We start from the raw sequence: 16,636 nt of genomic DNA, 5'->3' as shown, positions 1-16,636 counted from the left end.
CTCATTTAATTTTCAGTTTCTCTGTGAAGTTCCCAAATGAGATGTCAGGAAACAGAGGTCAAGTAAGTTTGTTTAAGGTCCCCCCAGAAATTCACAGAGAAGTACCATTTGATTATAGTGTCCAAGCTCTTAATTATTACTGATCAGTTTGGAAACATTGATTGCTTGTGTTGTCCCAGTGAGAACATTTTAAAATTAAAAGTTTCAGACCAAAAAATGTTTATGCTGTTTTAACGGCAAACCTAAATTATATTCTTTTTAATCTAGGCAATGACATTTAATCAAGTAATCCAGACTGGGCCTGATGAAGAAGGAAGTGATGACAAAGCTGTTACTGCTATGGGGATCTTGAATACGATTGACACACTTCTTAGTGTAGTTGAAGATCATAAAGAGGTAAGAAATTGATCTAGTGTTGTAAAGGTTTTAGGTTATTTCAAGCCATTCCTTACCAACTATTCTATGTTTTTTGGATGGCTCTTACATATAATTTTGGTCATTTTCTCATGCACCTTGATTCTGCCATCTTTTAAATAGTTCCCTATTGTAAGGATAAGAGTAGTACCTTGTTTTAGGTTCCTTACTATTAGAAGGAACACAATATTTATATTACCACTAGAGGCCCAGTGCACGAAATTCATGCATTCAGAGTGTCTGCCCTGTGGTGGTCAGTGCACATCATAGTGACTGGTCGACTGTCTGCCCCCTGGTGGTCAGTGCGAGTGGTTGAACAGCCTTTAGCATATCATTAGCATACTACGCTTTGATCGGTTGAACAGATGACTGGATGACCAGACAATGCGCATATTAGGCTTTTATTATACTAGCGGCCCGGTGCACAAAATTTGTGCACGGCGGGAGGGGGGGTGTGGTGGTAGTGTCTCTCAGGCTGGCCTGCACCCTCTCCAATCTGGCACCCCTCGGGATAACCAGCAGTTGGACATTCCTCTCACAATCCAGAACTGCTGGCTCCTAACCGCTCGCCTGCCTGCCTGATTGCCCCTAACTGCTTCTGCCTGCCAGCCTGATTGTCCCTAATTGCTCCCCTGCTAGCTTGATTGCCCCTAACCACATCTGCCTCAGCCCCGCATCCGGGACCCAGGATTCCCTCCTCCAGCCGACCATAGGCACCCAGGATCCAGGCTTCCCTCCCTCTGGTCAGCCATAGGTGCCCAGGTTGGCTGCAGCCACAGGGGATGGTGGGCAGGTGGCTTCGCCTGGGATGCAGCCGCAAGTGCTGGCGCCCGGGACTGCGGGGTGGGAGGCTTCTTCGTCTACCAGGCTGTAGCCAGCTGCAGGTGCTGGCGCCTGGACCGCAGGCGAGCGGCTTTTCCGTCTTCCCTGGGATGCAGTATGGGTGACTTCTCCGGTTGGCTGCAGCCTGGGATCACGGGGCAGGCGGCTTCTTTTCCCGGGCTGCAGCCAACCTCCGGCGCTGGGGCCTGGTTTCTCTGTCTTCCCCAGGACGTGGGGCAGGCAGACGTGAGGCTTCTGCTGCTGGCTGCGGCCTGGGATCACGGGGCAGGCGGCTTCTTGGTCTCCCTGGCTGCAGCCAGCCTCAGGCGCTGGCGCTGGACTTCTCCGACTCCCACAGGCCCAGAGCGGCTGGGGGGCGGGGCTGCCGCCATCTTTTCAAGTTAATTTGCATACTCACTCTGATTGGCTGTTGGGCATAGCGGAGTCATGGTAATTTGCATGTTTGTCTTTTATTAGTGTAGATAGGCTATCTTTGCCCCAAGGCTGAGGATTTTTTACTCCCTCTTAGGTTACCTTTCCCAGATCCAAAAGTGTGGTGATTCCTAGGAAAATATAATCTACTTGGTGTTTCTTATCAATAAAAAAAATTTTTTTAACTATGGTTGAATACACATAAGATAAAATGACCATCTTAACTATTTTTACATGTATAGTTAATTAGTGTTAGGTACATTCACATTGTTGTGCAACCATCATCATCATCTTTCTAGTTTTCTTTTATTGTTATCTTTTAGAAAGGTGTGAATGTAAATGAATTTTTCAAATGGAATTATTCGAAATCACTAATAAAAGAGAAAGATGCAAATTGACTGTACCTTTGCGATGCCCACCAGTCAATCAGGAGTATGCAAATTAACCCAACAATGATGGTGGGTTAATTTGCATATGCAGGCACCTAGTGGCAGGGGCGGGGCAGGACACAGGCGTTCCACACAGCCCCAGCCGCTCAGGGCCTCTGGGCAGCGTGGGAAGGTGGGGCCGGAACAGAAAGAGGCGGCTCTACGGCTGGAGCGGAAAGGCGGTGCCAGCAGGCAGGGAAAGGAGGGCCCATTCTGCACAAATCTTCGTGCATTGGGCTTCTAGTATATACAGAAAAGAAATATACAGAGAAAAACTATACCCAATATCCTTTAACCACCACCTAAATGTATTAGATTTTAACATTTTACAGTATATCCTTTAGACTTTATTTCCAGTAAGAAAAGCAATTTCAGATTTATGTAAAGTTCTTGGGTTACCACTTCCTAATCCCATTTCTCTATTTCCTTCCCTTAGAAGTAATCAAGGGAACTTGCTGTTTTAATTCCAATGTAGATATTTATATCCACAAATTATGTTTTCAGATTATCTACAAATTGCCTTTTGCAACATCAGATTTTAATAAACTATTTTTTATTCTTGAAAATAGTAGATAGGCAGAAGCCATATAGTTAAGCTAATTTATGGTTAGCAAGTCAATTGTTTACTATAGTTGAAGAAAATGTATTAAGCATAATATGTATTTGAGATGGATGTTCTTTTTTTTATATCTGATTAGTAAATTTTTATCTTATTTCCCCTTTCGCTTTTATAAACATTCTGATGTATTTCAGGTATTTGGGATCCAATTGAAGACCACACTAACAATTAAAAAGAACTTGCATTTTCTGTCTTATATGATTGGGGGCCTGGTTCTCTATATCTACTATAATTATATAAGTGGAGATGATTTAAGAATTATTGAAAGTGGTTAGAATAATGTTTTCTTTCAAATAATTGTTCTGTAAGTCACTGACAGTGACTTTTCAGTTATATCTGGGTTGAATTAATACTTACACACAAAAGGATTTAAAGTCTGTGTACAGAATGTGGCTCCTTTTTTGGGTAAACTACATGTTATTCCTTGTGTTTGTCTCATTGTTATGGTTCACAACATTGTCATATTATGAGTGAATCATTTCAGCGCAGAGACCTAAAATGATTTCTTAACAATACTGATTTTATATTTTAATACACTGAATTACATTATACATTGCTCAGTAATTCAGTGTGCTGTGATTCCTCCATGTAATTTTTTTTCCCTTTTCTTTTAGATAACTCAGCAGCTTGAGGGAATCTGCTTACAGGTCATTGGAACTGTTTTACAACAGCATGTCTTAGGTATATACCTCTAGTTGTGGTAAGAATTTACTGCTATTTCACATCAGCAAGCATTATACTAATGTCTCCATGTTCTCTTTTAGAATTCTATGAGGAGATCTTCTCTTTAGCACATAGTTTAACATGTCAACAAGTGTCTCCACAGATGTGGCAGCTTCTACCTCTGGTATTTGAGGTTTTTCAACAAGATGGCTTTGATTACTTTACAGGTAAGTTAAATCATCATAGAAATACTTAAAGATTTTTTTCCATTTCAATGTATATCAATTGAACATGCACTTTTGAATATTCTAAGTGCACAATTTGTTTGGATAAATTATCAATACCAGTTAATGCTCAAGGATTCATAGCGTTGTATATTTTGATTTAGTTATTTAGTGTTTTGGTGGTGTGTTTTTGTGTGTGTGTGTGTGTGTGTGTGTGTGTGTGTTTTCCTTTTAACACATATTCTCACCCACTGGCTCCCTGTCCATATTCTTTATATAATCTTTGTGTTTTAACTACTAACTATAAAGGAATTCACTTTAATAATGGTTCATTCCTACATCTAATTATAAATAAATATACCTTAATTAAAAGCAAATGTTACAGAAAAAACAACCTCAGATTTGCTTTCTTTTTCTAAGGAGATTTTTCCAAACCAAAGTATTTATATTAGTAAAGGTAATTAACTGGTGCTTTTTAATACAGATATGATGCCTCTGCTTCATAATTATGTGACAGTTGATACAGACACACTTCTATCTGATACCAAGTATCTTGAAATGATATACAGTATGTGCAAAAAGGTAGGTCATTTTTAATTAATAGAAGAACGTATGTCATGAAGCTGGTGCTATAAAAAGTATAAAATTGTTAAGCTACATGATACCACATTATGGCAAACAGATTATATGGGTCTAACAGAATAAGGCCTTTAAAAGTTTAAACTAAATAGGACCTTGATTCCTTAGATGCCATAGTACTTAATGGCTTTGATAATTATTTGCCTTCCGTCTGTCCACTGACATTTAATTAGAGTTATAAATGTTTCTGATTTTTCAGAGTGCTTGGAGCTTAACTTTAGCCTAGTCCTTTTCTAGGCTTTGAATCCAAAGAAGGAGAGTATCTAAAACTTGAGATATTTTTGAAAGGATCAGGAATCATTACAGATATTTTATAAAGAAAATTTCTGGGGTCAGTGGGTTTATGGAGGCTATACACTAATTATTTAGTAAATAGCAAGATTGTAATATGTGAGGGTTTGTTATAAAGTCAAAAGTACTGTGTCATTTCTTGGAAAAAGTATAAGCTAAATTTATGATGAATGTTTTTTTAAAAAAATGTTTTTCTTCAGTTAGAGGGAATAAAATACTTGAATTGGGGTTCTTTAATATCAAAGTCACTATAATTGATAGCATTTAATTTTCTAAAAGTGCTTGTTAAGAGGCAGCAGGCTGTTTAACATTAGGCATTTAAAAAATCATTTTGCTCCATGAAGTTTTTAGATGTGCTTGTCCTCATTTCCTTTCCGACAATTTAGTCACAAAATAATCATCTACTTGTTATTTAATATTTATTGCCAGTAGTACTATTATCATGTTAATATTCTGGGAATAGATATCTACGCCATCATATTCCAGAACACAGTCATTAACATTTTCAGCCCTTTAGTACTAACGAGCACACCTACTCCATGGTTTTTATTTCTTGTCTGGGGACATTTCTTGTCTGCCTCTTGCTTCTTCCTGTCCCACACAGTACTTTTTATTTTTGAGTCTTGTGTAGAGAAAAGATTTTCTTAACAATATCAGCTTAGTTTTTTTGTAGTTCTTTATATAACAGCCAGATATCCCTGAGAAAGGTAGGGTCCTTTGGCATGTTCCTATGAAAAGTAGTGGTTGTCAATGTGCTACTGTTTGGAATGGCACTATGGGGAGGAGCTTCGATTATGTAGACCAAGATCCATATTACTAGAATATGACAAAAAAACTGCACATCCTCCCAGGTGCTTTAGATTACAGTCTGAATATTGCAATCATTCATATTTAGAGTATTTTAAATACTCCAGAGACTGAAGACAGGACAGAAATTCTCAGATTGTAAAGTTTCATGACGCCTTACTTCAATTTATATTGTGTTGATCAGGTTCTTACAGGGGTTGCAGGAGAAGATGCAGAGTGTCATGCAGCAAAATTATTAGAGGTCATCATTCTACAGTGCAAAGGGCGTGGCATTGACCAGGTCAGTAAGGCTAACTATTAATGATTTGGATGTGAGGCTTCAGAGAGGAAATCTTTCCCTCCACTTTTTCTTTTTGGCCATTTGTTACATATTCTGTACATTGTTGTTTATTATGACACCTAGATAAATTGGTTTAAAATTTAACAAATATATAATGATCATGTTTAATACATATATGTGTTCAATATGACTGGCAAGTTTTATGGCTACTTATTATCATGCAAGGTAAGTTTTGACTAGATTTTCTTATAGTATGTTGTGATAGTATTGCTTGCTATGTTATTACTTTTCAATAAAATACATTTAGTCATTAAATTTCCACAGTCAGTTTCAATAAGAATTTTCCCCCAGCTTTATTGAGATATAATTGAAATATAACATTGTGTAAGTTGAAGATATACAATGTGATGAGTTGATACATGTATATATTGCAGAAATTATTGCCATGGTAAGGTTAGCCAGTTGGAGTATTGTGAATCCATAATAGCTATTGCTGGTGAGACTCTAATTCGGTGATGACTTAGCTCTCTCTAAAATTAGATTTCCCAGTGAAATGCCTCAACAAAAAAACGATTGTAACATTTAATGGGGAAAGGGGGTGTAATGGGGGAACAAGTAAGTTAATATGGGTAGGATAATTAGATTGCTGTTAGTTTGTAATTTTGGAATATTTTCCTTTCTTAATAGTGCATTCCCTTATTCGTGGAAGCAGCGTTAGAGAGACTGACAAGAGAAGTGAAGACAAGTGAACTTCGAACAATGTGCCTGCAAGTTGCCATTGCAGCTTTGTATTATAATCCACACCTCCTTCTTAATACCTTAGAAAATCTTCGCTTCCCTAATAACGTTGAACCAGTTACAAATCATTTTATTACACAGTGGCTTAATGATGTTGATTGTTTCTTGGGGTGAGTGGTATATAATGGATATTTACTTACTTAACTTTGTAAGGAACTCTACTTATTAAGAAAAAAAGAAAATATCCTTATTTTATTTTTTAGGCTACATGACAGAAAGATGTGTGTTCTGGGCCTGTGTGCTCTTATTGATATGGAACAGATACCACAAGTTTTAAACCAGGTTTCTGGACAGATTTTGCCAGCTTTTATCCTTTTATTTAATGGATTAAAAAGAGCATATGCTTGCCATGCAGAACATGAAAATGACAGTGATGACGATGATGAAGCTGATGATGATGATGAAACGGGTAAGAGATTTGGGACAGAGGAAGCCAAACTTACCTAATTAGAAATATCACTAGACTTAACTTGTTTTATTAACCCTTCTTCTAAAGAAATGTGAAATCATAGCCAAATTTTTTCATTTCCATTATTCATAGAAAAACAGTCTTACCTTCCCACTAAGGTATAATGTAAGAAGGCAGGAACTCAGCTATATCTTCAGCACATAAAGGACTTCTAGGCATTTATGGTTCTCAGTAAATTAATAGAATGTTGGTTAAGAGAAATTATAAGGAAAAAAAAAGAGAAATTATAAGGTTCCAAAATAACGTAACAATTGCCATTTTTGTCTTTTATTATTTAGTAATTTAGCCATTAAAAAGTCTTGCAAAACGTTTTCTGTGGATGTAATATAAACTACATGACTATTAGTGTTTGGTTTGGTATATCGTCTTTTGGCTCAGGGTATACCAAGTGCTGAATCTCATTATGCAGTCATTTTTCAAATCTCTAATATTACTAAGAGTTGTGGTTAGGTTTCTTGTATTCCTGTGAGAGTTTTTTTCCTATTTATTGCTGAACACATACCTAAACACCAATTCCTGGAACTCTTCCCTGAATTTATTCAATTAGGATTTGCAGTTTACTGTTATCACTGTCAGTTCGCTGAGTAACAAAATATTGCAATATTAACAAAAGGGCCTATTTTATGGCTTGGCAGAAGAACTGGGGAGTGATGAAGATGACATTGATGAAGATGGTCAAGAATACTTAGAGATTCTGGCTAAGCAAGCAGGTGAAGATGGAGATGATGACGAATGGGAAGAAAACGATGCTGAGGAGACTGCTCTGGAAGGTTATTCCACAATCATTGATGATGAAGATAACCCTGTTGATGAGTATCAAATATTTAAAGCTATATTTCAAAGTAAGCTATGTCTTATGTAATTTATATACTTCTAATATTAATTTCCGTGAACCCATCCGTTCTTAGACCTGTCCCTTAAAGGGATTTGACTACAGGCAGTCCTCGGGTTACGTCGGATTCAACGTTCATGGTTATATCGCCATCTCCCATTTATTTATAAAAAAAAGTTCCATCATTTCAACATACGTACATATGTGCTTTGTTTTTTATTATTTATTTACCACAAGTAAAGGTCAGGAATTGTTATCTTTTAAATTTTTTTTACTGTTTCACTTCATTACTGCTGTGTATGTGCTCCATGTGAATGGTGTAGGTGGGTTCTGACTTATGGCGAAAACCGTATTAGTAGTGCCGTAGGAACTGATCGCTGACGTAACCTGAGGACCTACTGTATATCAAACCCAATAGAATATGATTTAGGATTGTTAGGCAAAGTAACCAAAGTTATTTCTACTGTTGCTGTAGTTTGAGAACGTTTTCTTTATCTTATTATTTTTATTTAGATTATAATTTTGAAACATGAATATTAAAGGAAAATAGTGCAGTTCAAAAAGTTTATACGATGATACTTCCTCTTTCCCACTTCTGATTTCTAGCCTCCCAGCTTACCCCAGAAGTATTCACTCTTGTGTTTGTGTATCTTCCCAGCCAAATCCACACTTAGCTGTCTGAGAATTGGACAGTTTATAAATAACTAGAGGCCAGATGCATGAAATTCGTGCAAGGGGCTCGGCCTCGCCTCCCCCACACACAGTGGCTGCGGGCCTCTGCTGTGGCCCCGCCCACCGCAGCTTCATCCGTAAGGAAGGATGTCTGGTCTAATTAGCATATTACGCTTTTATTATTTTAGATGGCATTGGCATCCCTTTTCCTTTTTTCCTGTGTCACAGTATGGATGGCTACAGATTATTTGGTGCCCCCCTTTTTTTTCCTTATTTATCATCATGTACTTGGATTTCAACAAAATATAATATCTGTGTCCCATCATTCAGCTTAGAAGTTAAAATTGGCATGTTTGAAATACCCTTTTCTCCCAGAGTTAACTATTGCGCTATGTATCATTCCTGTGCATTATGAACTTTGACGTAGAATAAGTTTTCTCATAACCAAGGCATTAGTTTTTTAAGCCCATGACAAAGTAATTTTGATACAAGGTTGCAGAAACAGGCAGCAAAAATGGATTGAGGTACCAAGAACTACTTGCTTGCTTTTTATCCATGGTTTTATACTTTATAGAATTAAACACATGTTAATCCCTAAAGTATTAAGGGATTATACTACCTCTAGTGCACAGTAAATGCTCTAAAGTAGAAATATAAATTTGTGTGATGGAATGACAGATTTTCCCCACAAAATTCCTGGCACAACTAGTATATGAGAGAATCTATTTTCATTCTTGAAATTACTCCATAAAAAAATAATCTTTAAAAATCTTTATAGAGAACATTTTCTCTTATTTTATGTCTCACCACGCACATGCCTCTTGTATAGCTATTTAATTGAAATAGGGAAATACATGGTCAGATTTGCTACCATTATATATCAACTTATCTAATGCCTGTTTTCTTCAAGCATTGTGAGGTTTTTATACCTGGTCTTGTGACATGATGGGAAAATTCATTCTCCCTTTGTCACAGATTGAGTTTGACCATTATTTAGACAATAATATTAAAAGTGTGAACATCGCCGAAACCGGTTTGGCTCAGTGGATAGAGCGTCGGTCTGCGGACTGAAGGGTCCCAGGTTCGATTCCGGTCAGGGGCATGTGCATTGGTTGCGGGCACATCCCCGGTGGGGGGTGTGCAGGAGGCAGCTGGTCGATGTAAGTGTGAACATCGATTTTTACTTAAATCCTATAGAGCTTTCTATTGAAAGACACTAGATGTGTTTAAGAGAGGTTTTTGAATAGGCAATAAAGAAAGAAATGATGTATTTATTTTGTACCATTCACCCTCTATATGCATCTACTTAATGTTTCTTGTTTTGTTTTTAAGTGGGTTGTGTTAATTTTATCTCTAAACTTTTCCTAATTTGTTACTTATTGTATGAGAACTGGTTTAGGTTCTGAGTCCTTATTTGCTAGAGATGAATTATGAGAATGATTAGGTTTTTTAAGGCATAAATGCTAAACCAGAATTTTTTCTCCCTATATCATTTGTTTCACAAGTAATTTAAAATTACTGTTGAGGGAATATAAAATAGATCAGAATTTTAGTACTGGAGGTGGAGTTCAGGGGACAAACTAGAAAGGAACTACCAGGTCTCTTACTATTTCCATTTCCCCGTTTTGTTTCTTTTTGATAGCTATACAAAATCGTAATCCTGTGTGGTATCAGGCTCTGACTCATGGTCTTAATGAAGAACAAAGAAAACAGTTACAGGATATAGCAACTCTGGCTGATCAAAGAAGGGCTGCCCATGGTATGTTAATTTGACCATAACCCCTCTTGAATGCAGTTCATGACTTGATATAGGTTTGAAATTTTATATTAAATTATTTTCAGCTATGTAAATGCTCCAGTTGTTGGTGAAAGGAATCCACTCTAAGCGGAAGGAATGAAATTAAATGAAATGAATTTTGTGTTTGGCTACTTTATTGATTTTAAGTGTAGTTGAAGACTACTTTCAGTGTGCAGAAGCTTTACGTTTGCTCAAGCACATAGTGATGGCTTGTAGTTGAAAATCTTATTAAAAGTGTAAAAAAATTTAAAAGTTATGGAAACAACTCTTTAGACATTACCTTATCTCTTTATCTTTAAACATTCTAGCACGTATGCATTTCAAAAAAGGACACTTTCGCCTGGCCAGCATGGCTCAGTGGTTGAGTGTTGACCTGTGAACAAGAAGGTCACGGTTCGATTCACCACCAGGGCATATGCCTGGGTTGTGGACTCCATCCGTAGTGTGGGGCTTGCAGGAGGCAGTTGATCAATGATTCTCATCATTGATGTTTCTATCTCTCTCCCCCTCTCCTTTCCTCTCTGAAATCTATATATACATATTTTTTTAAAAAATTTAAGGACATTTTAGAGGATACTCTAAATTTGGAACTTTGTTCTCCAAAGTAGTAAGATGATCACATGTTCTATTAAATTACCACTTATTTGTTTTCTAGAATCCAAAATGATTGAGAAGCATGGAGGATACAAATTCAGTGCTCCAGTTGTGCCAAGTTCTTTCAATTTTGGAGGCCCGGCACCAGGGATGAACTGAGTTACCACTTTCTTTCCTGCTGTGTGATTGTAGTGATGAGCTTGTGTTCCTCCTAGTAGCGGTTTCAGAACTGGTTCATGTTATCCACTCTAAACTAATTGATCAATAGATGGACAAAAAAAAAACCACCCAAAAAAATACACAAAAAAACAACAGGAGGTCAGACCTGATCATGGAACTTGGCACTGAAAAGGAAACCAGAGGGATTTTGTGGGGGGAGGGAGGCAACTTGGAGGGGGGTATTTCCTTTATTTTTTGAAGAAAGTAAGATTCTGACTGAAAATTCAAGTGACACTGTGGAAATATGAAACAAGAGGGGATGTCATGAAGGCAGCTTTTCTTTTTCTGAGGAAAAAATAGGCATGGGCTACAGGACTATTTAAACTGTCTCATTTACAGTATAAGCTCAAAAGGTAGATGTAATTTCTACGCCTATGAGTATTTGTCCGATTTCTGTCTCTTCCTCATCGCCGGGTATCTATTCTCCATATATAAGGTAATTGACAACCTTATTCCATTTTCATCTTTTCACTCATCAAAGATTGTTCCTATGTAGATTATTGGACATTTATTGTAGCACTACATAACTGATTTTTAAAAATCTGTAAATGAATTAGCACTTTCATATTGAAACAAGCCTGCTAGCCTATGTATAAAATAGCAAAATGTTTGCTGTTTATAAAAAGAAGGGATATAATGGGGTGGGGGGGCAGGGGTAATTTCAAGTTATTAATTTAAAAATGAACTAGCAATTTTGTACCTGGTGACTTTGTGGTGCACTCACCTCTGATAGTGACTTGAATTCGGTATGTTAAAAGGGGATAATGATATTTCATTGCTGCTAAAAAAATGGCAATTCCCTCTGTGTCCTGCTTTTCTTAAAGCTCTCAGTGTACAAGTGGATATTTGGATACAAGACCTTACTGTAATAAGAAAGGTAATACTTGAAGCATGTAAATTGGATATAAAGTTCTACTCTTAAAGAGTTATCAAGAGTTATGGCTAACCATCGATATATGCAATCTATTAAAAGGACTTAATTCGGCTATTATGTCTTGATTTGATTGCAGTGTTTTCCTCATTATAAGAACTTTTTCCTCATTGGCCTGTTTTTATCCTATACCTAGAAAGAGTGCAAAATGCACACTTTTAAAATTTGACATTCAATACATATCCTCCCCCCTTACCCCTTTTTGAGGTATCTGATCTCAAATAGATAGGCTGATGGCACATGGTTCCCTCCAAAACCACTATTGATACCACTGCAAAAGTAAGCCAGCAACAAGACAATGTAGAGAGGTTGGCTTGCTTCCCTCTCTCCTAACTGCATGTTAAAAAATAAGCCTTTATTGATCTTAAACATCTGTCAGATGGGTCATACATTGGGTTATTTTTTATATACATGTATACAACAATATTTCAAATTGAAAGCAACATCTCAATGAATTCAAACTACTAAATGCTGTTATCTATAACAGATTAGAAAATTTATTGATATTTAAAATGCATAATGAAGAAAACTCATTGGTGTTGTGTTTTTCTTGTATGCCAATAATTAAGCCATTAATGTTGGCACTGTTTGGTTTTCTATTTTAACACTGAAAGGAGTGAAAGTATTTCCTATATTTATGAATTTACTATGAAAATCTTGCAAAAAAAAAAAAAAAAGAAAAGAATTGTCTGTCTAAAGTGTGTGAGTGAAAACTGTTAATCAAGTGTTTCTTTTCCCCAAAATTGGACACCATCTGTATACCCTAAGCAACTTAAGGGGATTTCACTATTAGATAAAATCAATAAAATGGAGTAGTTGTATATATGAAACATTGTGTACAGAGGGGAGATATTGAATAGTATTAAACATTTTCGTCTTCCTTTATCTTTTATCCCCTACCTAATATTTAGTCTACTTTTTAAAATTCTAGACTTCACTGCTCTTTGAACTGATAATTCCAGTTTTCACATTGTTATTGGAAAATCATATCTAATAAAAGTTTTAGTTATTCCAGTGCATAGTATGAAAATTCTCATTTGCTGAGCTTATGTTTCAAGAAAATGTATTGGTATGTCTCTGAGAACAAGTTTTATTGTTTCTTTTGTCAGACAATCCAAACTAATTTCCACTTAGGGATTTTAACTGAAATTAAAGGCCTTAAAATTAAACTACATTTAATATTAAATAGTGTTCAAATGGTAGTTTCTAATGCATCTAATATATGCCTCGATTATTTTTCTTACGCATTGAATTATAGTTTCTTAATAGATTATGAATCTTGATTTAGGTAAGGTTGTAGGACTTTTGAAGATTTTTAGAGTATTTACAAACATGTAATTAGTTGCATGTAGATTTTATTTAACATAGTCTTTCCCACAATTTCACTAACCTATAATTTATTTTTTAATTTATAGAAATCTGATTTTGTATGGATTTCAGTATTTGTTTTTTTAGAGGTTGACAGCGTATAGTCTTTTTTGTAAACATAAGCTTTTAAAAACTTATTAATTTATCAGTATTAAATAAAGGAAGTTTATTTGTTTCTCTGCAGGTTATCAAATGGTGACTGCTATGTTCACCTCCAGAAAAGACTAGAGTATAGAGCAGGGTTGATCTACCTTGGCCACTGTGGCTCAGCTGGGGGTTGTCCTGTGCATGGAAAGGTCGCTGGTTGGATTTCTGGGTCAGGGCACATGCCTGGGTTTCAAGTTTGATTGCTGTTTGAGGCACGTGCAGAAGGCCAATTGATATTTTGCTCTCATGTCAATGTTTCTCCTCTCAAAAACAACAAAAAACAGGATTGATCAAACCACAGCCCTATCCTATATAATAAAAGGGTAATATGCAAATAGACCTAACAGCAGAACAACCAAAGTATAATCCTATATAATAAAGAAGTAATATATAAATTGACCCTCAAACCCTCGCACAAGATGGCCGGCAGGGGAGTGGTTAGGGGTAATCAGGCTGGCAGAGTGAAGCGGTTAGGGGCAATCAGGCAGGCAAGCAGTTGGGAGCCAGCAGTCCCAGATTGTGAGAAGGATGTCTCCCAAGGGGTCCCAGATTGGAGAGGGTGCAGGCTGGGCTGAGGGACTTTCCTCACCCCTAGTACACGAATTTTGTGCACCGGACCTTCTAGTATGCTAATAATATGCTAAGGATGCTCAACTGCTCACTGTGATGTGTACTGACCACCAGGGGGCAGATGCTCTGGCCGGTAGGTTAGCTTGCTGCTGGGGTCCAGCCAATCGGGACTGAGCAAGATGGGCTGGACGTGCCCTGGAGCCTTCCCGCAGTCTCTCCCTGGCCTGATCATGCACTGGTAGGGTCCCTCAGCCTGGCCTGCACCCTCTCGCAATCAGGGGATGTTGGAGAACCAGTTTCAGCCTAATCCCGCAGGCCACTCCCCTTGGGACACAGGGCTCATGGCTGGCAAGCGCTGCTGCAGCAGCATGAGCCTCTCATAATAGGGACTGTTTGGGCACGAACCTGCGGCAAGCACAGTGGGACAGGGATGAGTGGAAGCAGCAGGTGGCGTTGGACTGCAGGTTTCAACCCAATCCCTGCAGGCCGCCCAGAGGGATCCCACCAGTGCATGCCTCTAGTCCTATATAATCCTATATAATAAAAGCCTAATACGTTAAATGGCCAGTTGTCCATTCAACCAAAGCGTGATATGCTAAGGCTGCTCAACTGCTCACTATAAGGTGCACTAGCCACCAGGGGGCAGACGCTCTGCCCAGTAGGTTAGCTTGCTGCTGGGGTCCGGCCGATTAGACTGAGTAAGATGGGCTGGACATGCCATGGGTCCTTGGTCTGGCCTACGCCCTCTCGCAATCCAGGCTGAGGGATACCACCACCACCACCTCTCTCCCATCTCCCCCACGTACGAATTTCATGAACCAGGCCCTCTAGTTGGTTATATGCTACTATTCACCCCCAGATATAGTCCCTGAGGCAAGCATAAAGAAAAATTTATTGAGAATTGTATTAATATGACTCTGGGAAGATCTAGCATAATGCTTTAAGCAAATGGTCAGCAAACTCATTAGTCAACAGAGCCAAATATCAACAGTACAACGATTGAAATTTCTTTTGAGAGTCCATTTTTTTTTTTTAAACAAACTTCTTCTAATGCCACTTCTTCAAAATAGACTTGCCCAGGCCGTGGTATTTTGTGGAAGAGCCACACTCAAGGGGCCAAAGAGCCGCGTGTGGCTCGCAAGCCTCAGTTTGCCGACCACGGCTTTAAGCATATACAGTAGGTCCTCAGGTTATGTTGGAGATCTGTTCCACGGGCGCGACAACGCGATTTTCACCGTAAGTCGGAACCCACCTACATAAGCAACTACGTCACTCACATGGAGCACATACACAGCAGTAATGAAGTGAAACTAAAAAAAATTAAAATAAGGTAACAATTCCTGACCTTTACTTGTGGTAAATAAATAATAAAAGACATAAAGCACATATGTACATATGTTGAAATGGCGAACTTTTTTTATAAATAAATGGGAGATGGTCAACGTAACCACAAAATGATGTACGTCGAGTCCGAGGTAACCCGAGGACTGCCTGTAGTAGGCATTCCAGTTTGTAAGACAAATGACCTAAAACTACATTAAAACATCAGTCATAAAAATGTCAGCTCTGTTCTGCATAGTTTTGTTGATTACCTGTGACTATTAGTATCCCATCTGAACTTTAGGTTTTGCAAAACCTTGATGAAGTTAGCCACCCTTGCAATAATGCTTTGGTACATGTATTTCTTACAAAGGGAAACTAGGTCCTAGCTAGATTTTTATCACTACGGGAGGAATAGATATCTTTTAAGTAATTTTATTTTTTTGTCTGAGGGAATTCCCCTCCAGATTTCATTAAAGTATACATGTTAATTCTTTTATATATTCTTAGATCTTACATGTATAGATTGAAAGTCATGTTACATTCTATTTGAATTCTGTATTGAAATGCTTCCTATCAGTCTTTTAATATTTCTTTCAAAATCCTTTTAATAAACTCAAACCAAAATTACAGGGGAACTTTCTCAACCTGAAAAATGGCATCTATCCCAAACCTAAAAAGTTAAAAACCACCCGGCCGATGTGGCTGGTGGTTGAGCTTCAACGTATGAACCAGGAGGTCGAGGTTTAATTCCAGATCAGGGCACATGCCCCAGGTTGTGGGCTCCATCCCCAGTGTGGGGCATGCAGGAGGCAGCCGATCAATGATTCTCATTATTGTTTCTATTTCTCCTCCTTTCTTTGAAATCAATTAAAAAAACAACAACTTAAAAACCTTCCCCCTAAGATCAAGAACCAGACCTAGCCAGTTTGGCTCTGTGGTTAGAGCTTCAGCAGCTCATGGACTGAAGGGTTTCAGGTTTGATTCTGGTCAGGGACACGTACCTCAACTGTAGCTTGATCCCCAGTTGGGGCAAGTGCAGGAGGCAACCAATCGATGTTTCTGTCTCTCCCCTTCTCTTCCACTCTAAAAATCACTTGCGGGGCGGGGGAGGGGGGGATTACACACACACACACACACACATACACATATATACATATACATACATACATATGTATATATATACACTAGAGGCCTGGTGCACGAAATTCATGCACTGGAGGAGGGGGTCCCTCAGCTCGGCCCACACCCTCTCATAGTCTGGGACCCCTCACTCCTTACTACCCGCCTGCTCGCTGC

The 16,636-nt window shown here is 38.1% G+C and overlaps 1 protein-coding gene across 1 annotated transcript in view; it reads left to right on the top strand.

Annotated features, from left to right (window-relative positions):
* Positions 1–15,048, top strand: part of IPO7 (importin 7) — a 61,609-nt gene extending 46,561 nt beyond the window's left edge. The window contains exons 16-25 of the mRNA XM_079787109.1: positions 268–396; positions 3,330–3,396; positions 3,480–3,605; positions 4,087–4,184; positions 5,524–5,619; positions 6,307–6,527; positions 6,621–6,826; positions 7,522–7,728; positions 10,033–10,149; positions 10,844–15,048. Coding sequence (XP_079643235.1) covers positions 268–396; positions 3,330–3,396; positions 3,480–3,605; positions 4,087–4,184; positions 5,524–5,619; positions 6,307–6,527; positions 6,621–6,826; positions 7,522–7,728; positions 10,033–10,149; positions 10,844–10,941 — 1,365 coding nt within the window. The 3' untranslated portion in view covers positions 10,942–15,048. The remainder of the gene's footprint in view (positions 1–267; positions 397–3,329; positions 3,397–3,479; positions 3,606–4,086; positions 4,185–5,523; positions 5,620–6,306; positions 6,528–6,620; positions 6,827–7,521; positions 7,729–10,032; positions 10,150–10,843) is intronic.
* Positions 15,049–16,636: the final 1,588 nt, after the last annotated feature.

Source organism: Cnephaeus nilssonii (assembly GCF_951640355.1).
Source record: "Cnephaeus nilssonii genome assembly, chromosome: 13".
In the NCBI taxonomy this organism is placed as follows: Eukaryota; Metazoa; Chordata; class Mammalia; order Chiroptera; family Vespertilionidae; genus Cnephaeus; species Cnephaeus nilssonii.
The sequence above is the reverse complement of the archived record's forward strand: the minus strand, read 5'-3'. Positions and strand labels throughout refer to the sequence as shown.